Source organism: Pan troglodytes, chromosome 19, assembly GCF_028858775.2.
Source record: "Pan troglodytes isolate AG18354 chromosome 19, NHGRI_mPanTro3-v2.0_pri, whole genome shotgun sequence".
Classification (NCBI taxonomy): Eukaryota; Metazoa; Chordata; class Mammalia; order Primates; family Hominidae; genus Pan; species Pan troglodytes.
This window is the reverse complement of record NC_072417.2, coordinates 15211129-15231053: the sequence shown is the minus strand read 5'-3', so window position 1 is coordinate 15231053 and position 19925 is coordinate 15211129. Positions and strand designations below refer to the sequence as shown.

The 19925-nt window shown below is 45.8% G+C and overlaps 1 protein-coding gene, 1 long non-coding RNA gene and 1 pseudogene across 8 annotated transcripts in view; 2 read left to right on the top strand and 1 right to left on the bottom strand.

Moving 5' to 3' along the window:
• Positions 1-1241: 1241 nt before the first annotated feature.
• On the bottom strand, positions 1242-2518 carry LOC112206026 (uncharacterized). Its single transcript, XR_002940158.3, has 2 exons — positions 2380-2518; positions 1242-1573 (listed from the first exon to the last, which is right to left on the bottom strand). It is a non-coding gene; the product is annotated as an uncharacterized LOC112206026 (long non-coding RNA).
• LOC107969022 (small ribosomal subunit protein eS12-like) lies at positions 1545-1979 on the top strand (annotated as a pseudogene).
• Positions 2489-19925, top strand: part of PELP1 (proline, glutamate and leucine rich protein 1) — a 32865-nt gene continuing 15428 nt past the window's right edge. For 2 of the 7 annotated variants that reach the window (XM_016931271.4, XM_016931270.4), the window contains exons 1-3: positions 2489-2887; positions 15306-15370; positions 15755-15860. In XM_016931271.4, coding sequence (XP_016786760.3) covers positions 2489-2887; positions 15306-15370; positions 15755-15860 — 570 coding nt within the window. The other 5 variants (XM_063798202.1, XM_016931272.4, XM_063798203.1 and 2 more) reach the window with 5 other exon arrangements.

Here is a 19925-nt window from a genome sequence, read left to right as displayed (position 1 = left end):
TATGTACCAGGCACTGTTTTAGGTGATAGGAATAGCATAGTGTAGGAGACAGGAGCCCTTTCATGGAGTTTGTATTTTAGACAAGAGATAGTTAATAAGAAAGCAAATAAATTTCTGGTAATGACATGAATTATAAACAGGCAAATGTGATGGAGGCTGATGGGGGTTGGAGTGGGAGCTACCGAAAAGTCGTCTCAGGATGGCAAAATGGCGTTAGTTACATAGAATCAGGACAGTTTCTCCAGCATAATCAGCAACATGTGCAAAGGTTCGGATGTGAGAATGGGTTTTGCTGGAAAATAGAAGGCTAGTGTGGCTCAAGAATAGGAAGAGAGAAGGAAAGTGGTACTTGTGGTATGTGTTGAGGTCAGGGAGGTGGGTATGAGTCAGATTGGGTGGATTCTTGTAGGCCTCAGTGACGAGAGGGGATTTCATTCTCATCACATTTGGAAGCCACAGAGGGGTTGAAGCTAGGAGTGACGAGAACTTGTTTACATTTGAAAAGACCACTTTGGTTGCTGTGTGAAGGGACTACAGGGTGCTAAGAGGGAAGCAGAGAGCAACGAAGGCTTTGTAAGAGACTAGGTGAGAGTGAATGGTAATTTGGACCGGAGCGGCAGTGGAGATTGGAGAAAAATTGCTATTGGGTTAATGTATTTTGGAGGCCTTGAATGCCAGGACTTGAAGGATTGGATAGGAGGCAATAAGAGGAAAAACGGGCCAGGCGGGGTGGCTCACACCTGTAATCCCAGGACTTTGGGAGGCTGAGGCCGGCAGATCACTTGAGGTCAGGAGTTTGAGACCAGCTTGGCCAACATGGTGAAGCCCCGTCTCTACTAAAAATACAAAAATTAGCTGGGCGTGGTGGGTGCCTGTACTTCCAGCTACTTGGGAGGCTGAGGCAGGAGAATCACTTGAACTTGGGAGGCGGAGGTTGCAGTGAGCCGAGATCGTGCCATTGCACTCTAGCCTGGGCGACAGAGAGAGACTCCTCAAAAAATAAAAAAAAAAAGGAAAAATGATGACTCTTGGATTTGAATCTAACAATCACAAAAGTACACAAACATAGTTATCAGCGTGTTCACTACAGTGTTTGCATTAGCAAAAAGCTGGAGCAGCCTTTAAGCATTAATTCAGCAATAGAATTATTAAATCATGGTGCACCCATTTCATTCATACCACAGTTTAAAAAACAGCATAAAGAAGGCCATGAGTGAAAACAAGCCACACGCAGACCCCAATCTTGTAAAATATTCATTTATGTGCTTGTGCATAGACTAATATTAGGAAAGTATACACGCTACTGGGGCAGGGCTTTGCGGGGAGGAGCAGTTTTTCTTTTTACTTTATGCCCTTCTGTACTGTTTGAATTGGCTTTTGCAAGGCGCACATCTTGTATCATTTCTGAAGTTGCAAATGTAGTTAAAAATGTCTGATTTCAAGTTACTTAGAGAGTTATTGATTCCTTCTCTTTCCCTGCCGCTGCCGAGTTGCGCGGAGGCGGAGGCTTGGGTACCTTCAAGATTCAGCTTCAACTTGTAACCCACCGCCACGGCCGAGGAAGGCATTGCTGCTGGAGGTGTAATGGATGTTAGTACTGCTTTACAAGAGGTGCTGAAGACCGCCCTCATCCACCATGACCTAGCACGTGGAATTCGCGAAGCTGCCAAAGCCTTAGACAAACGCCAAGCCCATCTTTGTGTGCTTGCATCCAACTATCATGAGCCTACTATGTATGTCAAGTTGGTGGAGGCCTTTGTGCTGAACACCAAATCAACCTAATTAAGGTTGATGACCACAAGAAACTAGGAGAATGGGTAGGGCTCTGTAAAATCGACAGAGAGGGGAAACCCCGTAAAGTGGTTGGTTGCAGTTGTGTAGTAGTTAAGGACTATGGCAAGGAGTCTCAGGCCAAGGATGTCATCGAAGAGTACTTGAAATGCAAGAAATGAAATCTTTGGCGCACACACACACACACGTTACTGATTCCTAGGCCGGGCGCGGTGGCTCATGCCTGTAATCTCAGCACTTTGGGAGGCCAAGGCGGGCGGAACACCTGAGGTCAGGAGTTCAAGACCAGCCTGGCCAACACGGTGAAACGCCATCTCTACAAAAATACAAAAAAAATTAGCCGGGCGTGGTGGCGCGCGACTGTAATCCCAGCTACTCGGGAGGCTGAGGCAGGGAAATCGCTTGAACCCGGGAGGTGGAGGTTGCGGTGAGCCGAGATCGCGCCACTGTACTCCAGCCTGGGCCACAGAGCGAGACTCCGTCTCAAAAAAAAATGTTATTGATTCCTACAGCGAAGATGTCCCAAGACTCCGTCCGCTAAATGGAAATCGTTCCGACTTTGGCGCCTTTTGTCCGGACCACGTGTACCTTTAACATCACAGGACCGCCTCGGACACGCTCACAGGCAGCCTCATCCGCCATCACTCCGGGAACCGAGCACCCCGCTGCCTCGGCGCCCAGGCTGCTCTCTCCGCGCATGCTCCTTCCCAGCTTGAGCCCGCGAGTCCAGCCTGCCTTCACTCAGTGCGCAAGACCGCAGCCCCCTCCCCAGGCCCCCTCCCCAGTAGGCGGCCGTCGCGGTGTGTTTGCGTCATCGCGCCACGCCACCACTGGAACCCGGGGGAAGATGGCGGCAGCCGTTCTGAGTGGGCCCTCTGCGGGCTCCGCGGCTGGGGTTCCTGGCGGGACCGGGGGTCTCTCGGCAGTGAGCTCGGGCCCGCGGCTCCGCCTGCTGCTGCTGGAGAGTGTTTCTGGTTTGCTGCAACCTCGAACGGGGTCTGCCGTTGCTCCGGTGCATCCCCCAAACCGCTCGGCCCCACATTTGCCCGGGCTCATGTGCCTATTGCGGCTGCATGGGTCGGTGGGCGGGGCCCAGGTGAGTCCGTGGCCCGCGTGCCCGCGGCCTTGTGGGGAGATTGGCGCAGCACCTGTGCGCCGGGGTTACGGTGCAGTGCAAGTGCGATAGGGAGGTTGAAGGAAGGAGAGCTGCGGGCAGAAAGGGGATCCAGGTATCAGTCCGGACGGGATGCACGTATTTCTCCTTTATCGGCCGTGAGTTTCTCCAGGGGAAAAATGGGCCTTATTTTTCTGTTGTTAGGCTACTGGTCGGCACACAGGAATCGATTAGGTTCCAGGCCCGGTCACTCACTAGTTGTATAATCTAAAAGCCTCTTTTTCCTCTGGCAATATCTGTTTCGGGGATTGTTTCGACTGACTTAATGACGCATTCAACAATAAACATTTACCGAGCTCTTATTGAGGGTCAGATACTGTACTAGGCGCTCCGGTTACAGACGTGGTGGCGATACACAAAATGTTGCGAAACAAGATGAGAATTGAATATCAGGGGTCTCTAACCTTATCTGAAGACTGGCAGAGATTTTTCCAAAGAAACCGGCGTTTAAGCTGAGACCGTAAGGATGAATAGGGGTTGGGTAGGGAAAAAATATGGGAGGGGCTGTTCAGTCAGAGGAGAGCTCATGTGGGAAGACCCTGTGGTAGGAAGGAACTGGAAAGAAGGGCATCGTTCCTGGAGCTCAGATGTGGAGGGGAAGAGAGTGGATACAGATGAGACTGGTGAGATGGGTAGGCAGTGGTCGGGTCATGCAGAGTGTTTTAGGCCGGGTTAGGAGCCTTTGGAATTCTATAAGAATGGAATCTAATAACCATTCAGTTCTGCAAGCTAGACACGCAAGTAATTCTAAACTCTTCTTCATACACCTCCATAAGCAATCTGTCAAGTCCTGTTGATCTTATCCTTTGAGTAGTTTTCAGATCTGTCCACTCTTTTCCATCTTTCTCATTGCTCCCATTCTGGCTTGAACCCCCACCATCTTGTCCAGGTGAAGGCACTGATTCTAAGAAGGCATATTTCTAGCCCATAATAGCTGCTCCTTTAACAATCTCCTATCTTCCCTTCTCTCCCACTAAACCTCCCCCAAATTCTACCCATCCTTCAAGACCCATAAACACGAGATCTTCTGTGTCCACCCTTCATTCCTGGGACCTTCCCAGCTCTATGCTACCTTCCAGGAAGATGGTTGTCACAATCTGCTGGGTGGTTCAATAACCTTAACCCCAGATTTATCACAGATAACCCTATCTGTTTGTCTTTAACATTACTCTGCATAATTGAGGGTGACAAAAGTATATCTCTGCTATCTCAGCCCAGTATCAGAGGCTGGAGCTGATTATGTATTTTCTCTTGTCTCTAAATTCCCCTCTTCTAATTTATGTGGTTTTCATCAGTCAGTTATATTACAGTGGGGTTTTTCTGTTTTCTTTATCTCACAATAGTCCCAGAATTATTATTATTTTTGAGACAAGGTCTTACTCTGTCACCCAGGTTGGAGTGCAGTGGCATGATCTTGGCTCACTGCAACCTCCATTTCCCAGCCTCAAGGGATCCTCCCACCTCAGCCTCCAGAGTAGCTGGGACCACAGGCATGCGCCACCATGCCCGGCTAATTTTTGTATTTTTGGTAGAGACGGGGTTTTGCCATGTTGCCCAGGCTGGTCTCAAAGTCCTGAGTTCAGGCGATTCACTTGCCTTGGCTTCCCAAAGTGCTGGAATTACAGGCACGGGCCACCATGCCTTGCCCCCCAGAAATTTTTTTTATAAGTATTTGTGAAATATTACCTATCCCGCCTATAAATGTGTGATTTCTTTCATCATCTCTTTCAGGACTTCCTCTCCTCCCTCAAAGTCAACTACATGAACTTAACGTCTTGCTTATTTTTCTTACATGTCTGAAGTCTAGTAGAATTTTGAGTAAAGAAGCTAAGAGTGATGTGGGAAACTAGGGCCGCCCTTTAATATTTCCTGTGCTACATGTTTAGATACATCCTGCCTTGAATTTTTTTTCTACTTGTGTACTTTGAATTGGGATTATGTGGAGGGTTTCCTTTCCTTCCCCAAAAGTTTCATTCAACAAACATTTATTGAGTGTCTGTTATGTTTTATGTACTGTTCCTCGTCTCTAGGTAGATAAATAAGACATGGTCCTTTCCCTCAGAGAATTTCTAGTCTAGTTAAGATGAGAAATGAAAGTCAGCAATAGACCTGGAGCTTGCGAGCAAGGGGGATCCACTGTTTCATCATCCACCTACCAACATGGCTTTTCCGCAGGTACTGCAAGCTCAGTAGTTCCAAAATGGAATGATCCTAGCACAGTGCTCCATATCTAGCTTGGAGTATATTATAGCAACAATCTTCTAACGGGTCTCCTTACCTTCAGTCTTGCCCTCTGTAATCCGTTCCCCACACAGTAGCTGGAGTGAGCTTTCTAAAGTAAAATTCTGATCCTGTTTGCAGCTTTTAAAAATCCTTCAGCCTCTGGGTGTTCTTTCCTCAGAGGCTTTGTACTTACTGTTCTCTTGGAATCCCTCCCTGTGCAGCGCCCCCACCCCCCCAACTCTCATCCTCCTTCCCAGTCTTCTCAATTCTTTGCTTATTTGTCACTGCCTTTGGGATATATTTCTTGGCCACCTATGATTGACTGCTCTTTATCCTACTGTCTATTTATTTCACATATACTTATAACCTTTCTCCCCTACATTCAGCAAGTCTTTGATTTGTTCTTGTATGTAATTAATAAAACTTATATAAAATTTCAGACATAAATAGTATTTTCCCCACCGCACCCTATGCTGCCCCCATCACTCAAATTTAACAGTGAACGTTTGCCAATGTTATTTCATTCCTCCCATAGCTTGGCTTTTTTTTTTTTTTTTTTTTTTTTAGTGGAACTTTGCTTTTTCTTTCTTTCTTTCTCTTTTTCTTTTCTTTTTTTTTTGAGATAGGGCCTTACTCTAACTCAGGCTGGAGTGCAGTGGCCAGATTATGGCTCACTGCGGCCTTGGCCTCAACCTCCCAGGTTCAAGTAATCCTTCCACCTCAGCCTCCCGAGTAGCTGGGACTACAGGTGTGCCACCACCCCTGGCTAATTAAAAAAATTTTTTTGTAGACATGGGGGCTTTATATGTTGTCCAGGCTGGTCTTGAGCTCCTGAACTCAAGTGATCCTCCCGCCTTGGCCCCCCAAAATCCTGGGATTACAGAGGTGAACCACCGTGCTCAGCTTGGTGGACCATTTTAAAGCAAATCCCAAATGTCATTTATCCTGTATATTCTTTTGAAGGACAGAAACAGTGTCTTGTTCTGTCTTCTACGTAGGCCTCAGCCTCCTGAGTAGCTGGAATTACAGGCGCCTGCCACCATACCCAGCTAATTTTGTATTTTTAGTAGAGACGGAGTTTCACCATGTTGGTCAGGCTGGTCTCGAACTTCTGACCTCAAGTTATCCTCCCCATTCGACCTCCCAAAGTGCTGAGAATACAGGCGTGAGCCACCACATCCGGCCACTTTTTGTCGTATTTTAGAGTGTACTCCTACTTAAATAAAAAAATCTTCCTGCCTCAGCCTCCCAAAATGTTGGGATTACAGGGATGAGCCACTGCACCTGGCCTCTCTTTTTGTTGGATCATTTTCATCAGCATACAGCTCAAAACTTCACCCTCGGCCAGGCGTGATGGCTCACGCCTGTAATCCCAGCACTTTGGGAGGCCAAGGTGGGTGGATCACAAGGTCAGGAGTTTAAGACCAGCCTGGCCAAGATGGTGACCCCGTCTGTATTAAAAATACAAAAATTAGCCGGGCGCAGTGGCAGGCATCTGTAATCCTGTAATCCCAGCCATTCAGGAGGCTGAGGCAGGAGAATCGCTTGAACTCGGGGCAGAGGTTGCAGTGAGCCGAGATCGCGCCTCTGCACTCTAGCCTGGGTGATAGAGTGAAACTCTGTCTCAAAAAAAAAAAAAAAAAAAAAAATCACCCTCTAGGGCTGGGTGCAGTGACTCACATCTGTAATCCCAGCACTTTGGGAGGCTGAGATGGGTAGATCATTTGAGGCCAGGAGTTCGAGACCAGCCTGACCAACATGGCGAAACCTCATCTTTACTAAAAATGCAAAAATTAGCTGGGCGTGGTGATGCATGCCTGTAATCCCAGCTAATCAGGAGACTGAGGCAGGAGAATTGCTTGAGCCTGGGAGGCAGGCATTGCAGTGAGCCGAGATTGCGCCTGCGAACTCTGGCCTGGGCAACAGAGGGAGACTTTGTCTCAAAAAACAAACAAATCACCCTGTAGCTACTGCCTCATTTGCCATTTGTGTACTTCCTTTTATGGCAAAAACTCCTTGAAAGTGTTATCTGTACTTTTTGTCTCTCATTCTTCTTCTTTTAGCGTTACTTTGAAATAACTGAAAATTTACAGAAAAGTTGGAACAATATTTGAAAGAATTTCAATATATACCCTTCTCCTAGATTCTCCATTTTTTTTTTTCTTTTTGAGATGGAGTCTTGCTTTGTTGCCCAGGCTGGAGTGCAGTGGTGCGATTTTGGCTCACTGCAAGCTCTGCCTCCCGGGTTCACGTCATTCTCCTGCCTCAGCCTCCCAAAGTAGCTGGGACTACAGTTGCCCACCACCATGCCCGGCTATTTTTTTGTATTTTTAGTGGAGACGGGGTTTCACCGTGTTAGCCAGGACGGTCTCAATCTCCTGACCTCGTGATCCGCCCGCCTCAGCACTCAAAGTGCTGGGATTACAGGCCTGAGCCACCGCACCTGGCTGGATTCTTCAGTTTTTAAATGCATATTTATGTTATTCTGATAATGACAGATCTCCTAAACTATCATTCTGAGAATAACATAAATGCACATTTGAAAACTGGAGAATTCTGGGTGAAGAGGATACAGGAATTCTTTCAGATATTTTTTCTGGGTCCATTTAGGAGTAAGTTGCAGATATGTCCTTTTACTTTGACATATTTTAGTGTGTATTTCCTTAAAAACAAGGACATTCTCTTACATAATCATACTCTATCATCATGATCAGAGAATTAATATTGGTACAATAAATTATTTAACCTACAGATCTTTTTTAAGTTTTGCCATCAGTTCTCCTAAAGGCATCCATTATAACAACAACAACAACAACATTTCTAGTCCAGGATTTAATGCAGGATCACACGTTGCATTTAGTTGTTTTTTTTGTTGTTGTTTGTTTTGCCTTTTTTTTTTTTTTTTTTTTTTTTGAGATAATCTCAGTCTGTTGCCTAGGCTGGAGTGCAGTGGCATGATCTTGGCTCACTGGAACCTCCGCCCCCTGGGTTTAAGCGATTCTCCTGCCTCAGCCTCCCAAGTAGCTGGGATTACAAGCGCCTGCTACCATGCCTGGCTAATTTTTTTTCTTTTTTTTTTTTTTTTAGTAGCGATGGGGTTTCGCCATGTTGGCCAGGCTGGTCTCGAACTCCTGACCTCAGATCATCCACCCGCGTTGTCCTCCCGAAGTGCTGGTGTGAGCCACCGCGCCCAGCTTGCTTTTAGTTATAATGTCTCTTTAGTATTCTTTAATCTGAAATAGTTCTTCAGCCTTTGTCTTATGATCTTGATATTTTTAAAGAGTACAGGATAGTTATTTCGTAGGATGCCCCTCAGGTTAGGATCTAATCATGAGGAAACAGCAGACAAATTAAACTGGAGATTTATGCGTTTTCAGCAAGAATACTGCAGAAGTCGTCCAGGTGCAGTGGCTCATGCCTGTTATCCCAGCATGAGATTCAGAGGCTTAGTGGGAGGCCGAAGTGGGAGGATCACTGAGTGCAGGAGTTCAAGACTAGCTTGGGGAACATGGCAAGACCCTATCTCTACAAAAAAAAAAAAAAAAAACCTTGCAGAAATGATGTGTCATTCTTGGTGCATCATATCAGGAGCACGTATTCTAGGTTAAGCAGGTCTCTCTGCCAGATTTCTTCACTGTTATAAAGGTATGATTTTTTTTTTTTTTCCATTTGTAGTTAAGTGTCTTGGGGGGAGATAATGTGAATGTCTTAGGTCTTGTCAACCTTTCACCCACTCATTTTAACATCTATTAAAGGTTCTTCCCTGAATGAATTATTACTATGATGGTTGTTCCGTTGAACTCATTACATTCAGGCTTTTAGCCTAAATGCTGCCGAAACAACCCTTTGCTGGGTGAAATGGTAACTCTTGAAGATCACTGGTGTCCATCAAGACATTAAGTTCAAAGGTCAATTTGGGTCATCATATTTGACTTATCGCTACCATTTGATACAGTTAATTATACTTTCCTATTTAAAAAACTGTCTTCACTTGACTTCTGGGATATCTCTCCCCTGTCTTTTTGTTTTTGTTTGTTTGTTTCATTGAGACAGGGTCTCGCTGTGTTGCCCAGGCTGGAGTGCAGTGGCGCGATCATAGCTTACTGCAGCCTTGATCTTCCAGGCTGAGGCAGTCCGCCCTGCTCAGCCTTCTGGGTAGCTGGGACCACAGGCGTGTGCCCCCACACCCAGCTAATCTGTTTGATTTTTAGTAGAAACAAGGTCTCGCTATGTTGCTGAGGCTGGTCTTGAACTCTTGAGCTCAAGCAGTCTTCCCACTTTAGCCTCCTAAAGTACTGGGATTATAGGCGTTAGTCACCCTCCCAGCCCCTCTCCTCTCCTCTCGATTCTCCTGTTACCACACTGGTTACTCCTTTCCAGTAAAGACTGATCCCTCCTCACCTCTGTGACCTCTGAAGGTTTGAGTGCCTACATCCCAGGCCTTGCACTGTTTCTCTTCTCTTTACTCTTATTCCCTTGGTGAACTGATCCAGTCTCAAGGCCCACACCTCTTGAGTTTACATCTCCAGCCAGAAGTTCTCTTCACACTTGTCTAGCCGGTGCCTATTTGGCATCTCCGTTTTCATGTTAAATACACATCACAGATTGAACAGATCTGAAACTGAACTCCCTATTGTCACCCCAAAACCTGCTCCTCCTGCATTAGTTCCCTTCTCGGTGAATGGCAGCTTCATCTTTCTAGTTGTTCAGCAAAAAACCTTGGCATTATCTTGGACCCTTCTTTTTATTTTCCACCCATATCCAATTTGATGGCACATCCCGTTGGCTCTACCTTCACAATACTTCCTGATTTTGACTGCTTTGTATCGCCACAGTTGCCACATTCTTCAAGCTGCATCATCATTTGTCTGGAATATTACAGTAACCTTCTACCTCATCTGTTTGCTTCTGCCTTCTCAACAAGACAACACAAATGCTGTTGATTAAAAACAAAACAAAACAAAAAGCAAACCAGAAGTCAGATATTGTCACTCCTGTGCGCAATTTCTCTCTCCCCCTCGTGGCTTTTATCTTCCTCAGGGTGAAAGTCGGTAATCACCTATATGTCTCTGCACAGTCTGGTCCCACTCCCTTAACCTTCATCATTGGTTACTCCTCTCCACCTTGCTCACTTTTCTCCATCAACAATTTGTCTCCTTGTTGTTCTTTGGAAATAACGAAGTATGCTCTCATCTCACAGTCTTCGCTCTTTTTATTTTTCTTTTTTGAGACAGGATGTTGCTTTGCTGTTCAGGCTGGAGTGTAGTGGTGGCGATCATGGCTCACTGCAGTCTTGACCTCCTGGGGTCAAGCAGCCCTCCCACCTTAGCCTCCCAAGTAGCTGTGACCACAGGTGCCCTCCACCATGTTCGGCTAATTTTTAAAAATTCTTTGTGGAGAATGGGGGTCTCCCTCGGTTGCACAGGCTGATCTTGACCTCCTGGGCTCAAGCCATCCTCCTGCCTTGGCCTCCCAGTGTTGGGATTACAGTCATGAGCCCCTTGCCCAGCCTGTTTTTTTTTTTCTTTTCCTGGAACACTCTTTTTTTTATGGTTATTAGTATGCCTTTTTATAAAAACAGCTTTACTGCGGGGGTTCACGGTGGTTCACTCCTGTAATCCCAGCACTTTCGGAGGCCAAGGTGGGCGGATCACCTGAGGTCAGGAGTTGGAGACCAGCCTGACCAATATGGTGAAACCACACCACCACGTCTGGCTAATTTTTGTATTTTTAGTAGATTTTTAGATGTTTAGTTTCGCCATGTTGGCCAGGCTGTTCTCAAACTCCTAACCTCAAATGATCTGCCCACCTTGGCCTCCCCAAGTGCTGGGATTACAGGCGTGAATCACTGCCCCCTGCCAGATTTTTTTTTTTTTTTTTTTTAAGAGAGAGGGTCTCACTCTTTTGCCCAGGCTGGAGTATAGTAGTGTGTTCATAGCTCACTGCAGCCTTGAACGCCTGGATTCAAGCAATCCTTCTGCCTCAGCCTCCCGAGTAGCTGGGACTGCAGGTGCATGCCATTGCACCTGGCTAATTTTAAAAAATCTTTGTAGAGATGGTGTCTCTCTGTGTTGCCCAGGCTGGTATGGAACTCCTGGCCTCAAGTGATTCGCCTGCCTTGGTTTCCCAGAATTTTGGGATTACAGGCCACCATGCCTGGCCAAAACAGCTTTATTGAGAAATAATTCACAAACCATACAATTTAGCCATTTTATGTATTTATTTATTTATTTTTTCCAGACGGAGTCTCACTCTGTTGCCGAGGCTGGAGTGCAGTGGCGTGATCTCGGCTCACTGCAACCTCTGCCTCCCGGGTTCAAGCGATTCTCCTGCCTCAGCCTCCCTAGTAGTTGGGATTACGGGCGCCCGCCACCATGTCCGGCTAATTTTTGTATTTTTTAGTAGAGATGGGTTTTCATCATGTTGGCCAGGCTGGTCTCAAACTCCTGACCTCGTGATCCACCCGCTTCGGCTGCCCAAAGTGCTGGAATTACAGGCATGAGCCACGGTGCCTGGCCTTTTATTTTTTTCGAAATGGAGTCTCACATTGTCACCCAGGCTGGAGTACAGTGGTGCAATCTTGGCAAACTGCAATTTCTGCATCCTGGGTTCAAGCGATTCTCCCGGGTTCAAGTGATTCTCCCGGGTTCAAGCGATTCTCTCAGGTTCAAGCGATTCTCCTTCCTTAGCCTCCCGAGTAGCTGGGATTACAGGTGCCCACCACCACGCCTGGCTAATTTTTGTATTTTTAGTAGAGCCGGGGTTTCACCATGTTGGCCAGGCTGGTCTTGAACTCCTGACCTCATGATCCACCTGCCTCGGCTCCCCAAAGTGCTGGCATTACAGGCGTAAGCCACCGTGCCCGGCCCATTTTATTTTTATTTTATTTTATTTTTTTGAGGTGGAGTCTCATTCTGTCACCCAGACTGGAGTGCAGTGTCACGATCTTGGCTCATTGCGACCTCCGCCTCCCGTTCTTAAGCGGTTCTCCTGCCTCAGCCTTTGGAGTAGCTGGGATTACAGGCGCCTGCCACCACGCCTGGATGATTTTTTTTTTTTTTGTATTTTCGGTAGAGATGGCGTTTCACCATGTTGGCCAGGCTGGTCTCAAACCCCTGACCTCAGGTGGTCTGCCCACCTTGGCCTCCCAAAGTACTGGGATTATAGGCATGAGCCACTGCGCCCGGCCACAGTTCACTCACTTAGAGTATACAATTCCGTGGATTTAGTATATTTGCAGAGTTGTGCAGTCATTGCTGTGCTGAGTTTTGGAATATTTTCATCACTCCATAAGGAAATTCTGTACCCACTTACAGTCATTCCCATTGCCCACCAAGCCCTCCCTGGCTGCCTCCAGCTTTAGGCAAAGAGTAATCTACTTTTTTTCTTTAGAGATTTGCCTATTCTGGCCATTTGATAGAAATGAATTGTATAATATGTAGCCTTTGGGTTTGGCTTCTTTCACTTAGCAGTCAGTTTTCAAGGTTCATCCATGTGTCAAGACTTTATTACTCTTTTCTGTTTTGCTGTGTTGGGTCTTGTGTTGCCTAGGCTGGATTCAAACTCTCAGGATTAGTCAAGTGATTCTTATGCCTCAGCCTCCCAAGTAGCTGGGACTACAGGCGGGTGCCATTGTGCCTGGCTAAAACTTCATTCCTATTTATGGCCTTTTATGCAATAGTCCCCTCTTATCTGTGCTTTCCCTTTCCATGGTTTTACTTACCTGTGGTCAACCATGGTCTGAAAATATTAGGTGGAAAATTCCAGAAATAAGTAATTCATAAGTTTTAAATTACGTGCCATTCTGAGCAGCGTGATGGACTCTCGAGGAGTTCTGCTTCATCCTACCTGGGACGTGAATCGGACATGAATCATCCTTTTGTCCAGTGTATCCATGTTGCACACGCTCCCTGCCTGAGGGTCACCTTGTAACCATCTCGGTGATCAGATCCACTGTGGCGGTATTGCAGTGCTCGTGTTCAAGTCACCTTTATTTTACTTCATAATGGCCCAAAGCGTAAGAGTAGAGATGCTGGCATATTATTATAGTTGCTGTACTGTATTATTAGTGGTTGTTAATCTCTTACTGTGCCTAACTGATAAAATCTTTCATAGGCTTGTATGTATAGGAAAAAAAATAGTTTATGTAGGGTTTGGTAGTATCCGAAGTTTCTGAGGTTTCAGGCACCTGCCTGGGGTTTTGGAAGCACCCCCTGCAGATAAGGGGGTGCTGCTGCACTATATTTGATCTGTTCACCAGTGGGTGGACGTTTGGGTTGTTTTCCCATTTTGGTTATTAAGAATGATGCTGCTGTGAACGTCCATGTACAAGTTGTTGTGAGGATGTAGGTTTTCATTTCTCTTGGGTATATACGTAGGGTGGAATGGCTGGGTCATGTGTTCACTCTATGTATAACTTTTTGAGGAACTGCCAGATTGCTTTCCAGAGTGGCTGCGCCATTTTATATTTGTGGCAAATGTTTGAGAGTATCAATACATCTTGTTCTCACTTTCCTTTAGGTCTCTGCTAAATGGCTTTTTCTTTTTTTGAGATGGAGTTTTGCTCTTGTTGCCCAGGCTGGAGTGCAATGGTGTGATCTCAGCTCACTGCAACCTCTGCCTCCTGGGTTCAAGCGAGTCTCCTGCCTCAGCCTCCCGAGTAGCTGGGATGACAGGCGCGTGTCACCATAACTAGCTGATTTTTCTATTTTTAGTAGAGACGGGGTTTCACCATGTTGGCCAGGCTGGTCTCGAACTCCTGACCTCAGGTGACCCACCTGCCTCGGCATCCCAAAGTGCTGGGATTACAGGCGTGAGCTACCACGCCAGGCCTAAATGGCCTTTTTGGAGATGCTCTTTGTACCTACTCTCCTAAATAAAATCCTGTCCCCTTTGCCTACTCTGGGCACTCCTTTCCTTCCTTACTCTGCTTTATTTTTCCTTGGAGTTCTTAGCACCCTCTGATACACTATGTATTTACTTTGTCAGTTGTTTATTTTCTGTCTCCTCTTAACTAGAAAATAAGTACCTGGCACCTAAAATAAGGTCTCACATGAAGTATATATCAAGTAAATATTTTCTTTTTTTTTTTTGAGACAGAGTCTTGCTGTGTTGCCCAGGCTGGAGTGCAGTGGCGTGATCTCGGCTCACTGCAAACTCCGTCTCCTGGGTTCACGCCATTCTCCTGCCTCAGCCTCCCGAGTAGCTGGGACTACAGGTGCCCGCCTCCACGCCCGGCTAATTTTTTGTACTTTTAGTAGAGACGGGGTTTCACCATGTTAGCCAGGATGGTCTCGATCTCCTGACCTTGTGATCCGCCTGCTTTGGCCTCCCAAAGTGCTGGGATTACAGGCGTGAGCCACTGCGCCCGGCCATGTCAAGTAAATATTTATTTAACGAATAAATATTTCCCTCCACAAAAGGGAGAGACCTTATTAATTTTATTCAGCTCTGTATTCCTTCACGTAACCTCATGCATAGTGTATGTGTTGGAAGAAGGAACGATGCACGCCGTTAGGGAGACGCGGGTGCCGTGAGAGGAGGCTGGCCATTTGGGGCATGGAGAGGTTACCTGGGGGGCTGATGAGGAAACGTCTTTCGTGGGCTTCCAGAATGTGAGAGAAGGGGAGAACTGGAAGGAGGATTCTTGTTGACTCGGTCTGTGTTGGCATTTTTACAGCTGTAAGGAAGCCAGGAATAGGGGGAGGAGGATTTGTTTGAGGGTGAAGGAGGGATAATGGATGAGTTCAGTGTCCGTTCAGCAAGCATTTATGGATGTCTCCTATTAGGTGCTGCCCAGACATATAGAGGTGAAGCAGACCCATCTTTGAAGTCTGGTAGTGGGATTAGTTGGGCTGTCCTGTGTTTGGCACTACTTGGGTGGGGCATGGAGGGAAGGATCAGGCAAAATATAACTCGAGGAAAGGCCGAGAAACAGCCTTTCCCACAGGAAAAAAGGGGGAAAAGCTCAAGGCTTCTAGTGGGATGGCCTTTTGGCCTCAGAGGCGGTGCGACTTCAGAAAGGCTTCATAGGTGCTGGGACAGAGAAGGGCTTGAAGAATCTTCTGCATTTTTAACATCCCGTTTGTGACTCGCTTCCCTGTTTTCTTTCCTCCAGAACCTTTCAGCTCTTGGGGCATTGGTGAGTCTCAGTAATGCACGTCTCAGTTCCATCAAAACTCGGTAAGTCTTTGGCCCTTTTTTTTCTCCAGGGGCGTGTTCCCTTAGCAAGTGGGCATATGTACATCTTTGCTTTCATTGTTACCGTCCCCAGGATTCAAGACCTCTCTCTATTCCCAAGAGTGTGGAGAGTTACATTCCTTTTGTGAGCTCACTTGATTTGAACCCTACCTTTTCCAGCTCCCAGATGTCCTATTCCACCCTGGGATTACCTCTGCTCCCTTCTTTCTTTGCTTCTTCCACCTCATTCCAAGTATTTCAGGAGTTGGAAACCACAGTGGATCTGGGGATGAAGTCTTGCTGTAGCCTAGTGAGAATAAAAGAGCAGTCACTTTCTCTGAAGTCTAGCCTCCGCCCACTTAACATGACTCTCTTCTTTCTTTGAAGGTTTGAGGGCCTGTGTCTGCTGTCCCTGCTGGTAGGGGAGAGCCCCACAGAGCTATTCCAGCAGCACTGTGTGTCTTGGCTTCGGAGCATTCAGCAGGTGTTACAGGTGAGGTTTCAGCTGCTGCCCTACTTCCTCCTCCTCCCCCATCTTATTCCCCATCTTGGATGTGGCATGTTCTTTTCAACTTGGACATGTAGTTCTGGGGACAGAATAATTGGAAACAATTCCCTGATAGCAGAGAGGATAAGCTTCAAATAGAAACTTTTTTTTTTGAGATGGAGTCTCGCTTTGTCACTCAGGCTGGAGGGCAGTGGCATGATCTTGGCTCACTGCATCCTCTGCCTCTTGGGTTCGAATGATTCTCCTGCCTCAGCCTCCTGAGTAGCTGGGATTACAGGCCTCTGCCACCACGCCTGGCTAATTTTTGTATTTTTAGTAGAGACGAGGTTTTAACATGTTGGCCAGGCTGGTCTCAAATGCCTGACTTCAAGTGATCCGCCTGCCTCAGCCTCCCAAAGTGCTGGGATTACAGGTGTGAGCCACTGTGCCCAGCCTATATATATATTTTTATTTCAGTAGTTTTGGGGAACAGATGGTGTTTGGTTACATGGATAATTTCTTTAGTGGTAATTTCTGAGATGTTGGTGCACCCATCACCCGAGCAGTGTACGTTGTCCTCAATATGTAGTTTTTTATCCCTCACCAATCTCCCACATTTCCGCCCGAGTCCTCAGAGTTCATTATATCATTTTTATGCCTTTGCGTCCTCATAGCTTAACTCCCAGTTGTAAGTGAGAACATACGATGTTTGGTTTTTCATTCTTGAGTTACTTCACTTAGATTAATGGTCACCAACGCCATCCAGGTTGCTGCGAATGCCATTATTTTGTTCCTTTTTATGGCTGAGTAGTATTCCATGGTATATATACACCACATTTTCTCTCTCTCTCTCTCTGTCTCTGTCTCTCTCTTGACAAAGTTTTGCTCTGTCGCCCAGGCTGGAGTGCAGTGGCGCGCTCTCAGCTCACTGCAACCTCTGCCTCCCGGGTTCAAGCAATTCTCTTGCCTCAGCCTCCTGAGTAGCTGGGATTACAAGCGTGCACCACCATTCCTGGCTAATTTTTTACATTTTACTAGAGATGGGGTTTCACCATGTTGGCTAGGCTGGTCTCGAACTCCTGACCTCGTGATCCACCTGCCTTGGCCTCCCAAAGTGCTGGGATTACAGGCATGAGCCGCCACTCCTGGCCCACACTACATTTTCTTTATCCACTTGTTGGTTGATGGGTATTTAGGCTGGTTCCATATTTTTGCAATTGTGAATTGTGCTGCTATGAAATATTGTGCGCAAGGGTCTTTCTCATATAATGGCTTCTTTTCCTCTGGTAGATGTCCAGTAGTGGGATTGCTGGATCAAATGGTAGTGATGTTTCATGTTTGTTGGCCATTTGTATATCTTCTTTTGAGAATTGCCTGTTCATGTCCTTAGCTCACTTTTTGATGTGATTATTTGTTTTTTTCTGGCTGATTTGTTTGAATTCTTTGTAAATTCTGGATGTTAGTTCTTTGTCAGATGCATAGTTTGTGAAGATTTTCTCCCGCTTTGTGGGTTGTTTACTGATTATTTGTTTTGCTGTGCAGAGGCTTTTTAGTTAAGTCCCATCTATTTATCTTTGTTTTTGTTGCTTTTGGATTCTTGGTCATGAACTCTTTGCCTAAGCCAATGTCTAGAAGGGTTTTTCTGATGTTATCTTCTAGAATTGTTATGGTTTCAGGTCTTAGATTTAAGTCCTTGATCCATCTTGAGCTGATTTTTGTGTAAGGTGAGAGTGATCCAGTTTCATTCTTCTACATGTGGCTTGCCAATTATCCCAGAACCATTTGTTGAAAAGGGTGTCCTTTCCCCACTTGTTTTTGTTTGCTTTGTTGAAGATCAGTTGGGTGTAAGTATTTGGCTTTATATCTGGGTTCTCCCTTCTGTTGCATTGGTCTATGTGCCTATTTTTATATCAGTATCATGCTGTTTTGGTAACTGTAGCCTTGTAGTATATTTTGAAGTCAGGTAATGTGATGCGCCCAGATTTGTTCTTTTTGCTTAGCCTTGCTTTGGCTTTATGGGATCTTTTTTGGTTCCATATGAATTTTTGGATTGTTTTTTCGAGTTCTGTGAAGAATGATGGTGGTATTTTGGTGGGAATTGCATTGAATTTGTAGATTGCTTTTGGCAGTATGGCCATTTTCACAATATTGATTGTACCTATCCATGAACATGGATGTGTTTCCATTTGTTTGTGTCGTCTGTGATTTCTTTTAGCAGTGTTTTGTAGTTTTTCCTTGTAGAGGTCTTTCACCTCCTTGGTTAGGTGTATTCCTAAGTATTTTATTTTATTTTTTGCAGCTGTTGTAAAGGTGGTTGAGTTCTTGATTTTATTCTCAGCTTAGTTGCTGATGGTGTTTAGCAGTGCTGCTGATGTGTATACATTGATTTTGTATCCTGAAACTTTACTGGCTTCATTTATTGGATCTAGGAGCTTTCTGGATGAGTCTTTAGGGTGTTCTAGGTATATGATCATATCACTGGTGAATAACGACAGTTTGACTTCCTCTTTACCGATTTAGATGTCCTTTATTTCTTCCTTTCTTCCTTTTTTTTTTCTTTTAGATGGAGTCTCTCATTCTGTTGCCCAGGCTGTAGTGCAGTGGCGCAGACTTGGCTCACTGCACCCTCCGCCTCCTGGGTTCAAGCAATTCTTCTGCCTCAGCCTCCCAGGTAGCCGGGATTACAGGTGCCTGCCACCCCGCCCGGCTAATTTTTGTATTTTTAGTAGAGATAGGGTTTCGCCATGTTGGCCAGGCTGGTCTCAAACTCCTGACCTCAGGTGATCTGACTGCCTCGGCCTCCCTAAGTGCTAAGATTACAGGTGTGAGCCACTGTGCCTGGCCTAGACGCCCTTTATTTCTTTCTCTTGTCTGATTGCTCTAGCTAGGACTTCCAGTACTATGTTGAATAGAAGTGGTGAAAGTGGGCATCCTTGTCTTGTTCCAGTTCTCAAGGGGAATGCTTTCAACTTTTCCCTGTTCAGTATAAGGTTGGTTGTGCCTTTGTCATACTTTGTTGCTCTTTTAACGTTTTAATTTTTTCCCCTACTTTTACATCCTTTGATAACATCTCCACTTAGTTATTTAACAAGCATTTTCTGAGCACATATAGCAGGCAGTGTACCAAGCTCTGGGGAGACAGTGAGATGTACATGGACCCTGCTTTCATGGTACTCAGAGTCTAGCACTTTTTCTATGAAGTAAATGTTTACAAATAGGAAGTGTTTATGCTTTGTGAACCACATATAGTTTCTATTGTATATTGTTTATTTTCCAATCCTTTAAAATGTAAAAGCCATTCTTAGTTTGTGGGCCATGCAAAAACAGGCACCCATAGACCATCATTTACTGATTCCTGTTCTAGTTGAAGATACCTTTTTTTTTTTTTTTTGAGATGGAGTCTTGCTGTGTCGCCTAGGCTGGAGTGCAGTGGCGTGACTGCCTCAGCCTCCCGAGTAGCTAGGACTACAGGCTCCCGCCACCACACTTGGCTAATTTTTTGTATTTTTAGTAGAGATGGGGTTTCACCGTGTTAGTCAGGATGATCTCGATCTCCTGACCTCATGATCCGCCCGCCTTGGCCTCCCAAAGTGCTTGGATTACAGGTGTGAGCCACCACACCCAGCGAAGATACTTTAATTGAATAATTATATAAATGAATATGAAGTGATAAACTGAGGTAGGTGCTGTGGAGGTAAAGACTATAGTTCTTGGAAAACATGTAACAGGAGAATCTGACTTCAGCTGGGGTGGTGTGGGTATTTGTGATCAGGGCCAGCAGTCCAGGGAGAGCTTTTCTGAACTGATCAATAGAAGTTAATTGGGTTAAGAAAGTGTTCTAATGTGCCAAAGCCGTGAGAGAAGAGGAGCATGGCCTGTTTGAAGAATTCCAGCATGTGGCTAGAATTGATGAGATGTGGCTGGGGAGATAGGAAGACTGGGGACCAAGTTGTGTATGGCCTTATAGACCATGCTAAGGGTTTTGGCTTTTATTCTTGGAGTAGTGGCAACTCATGGAAGGTTTTAAGCAGGGATGAGGAGGTGGTGGTGGTGATTGAAAGTATCTCTCTG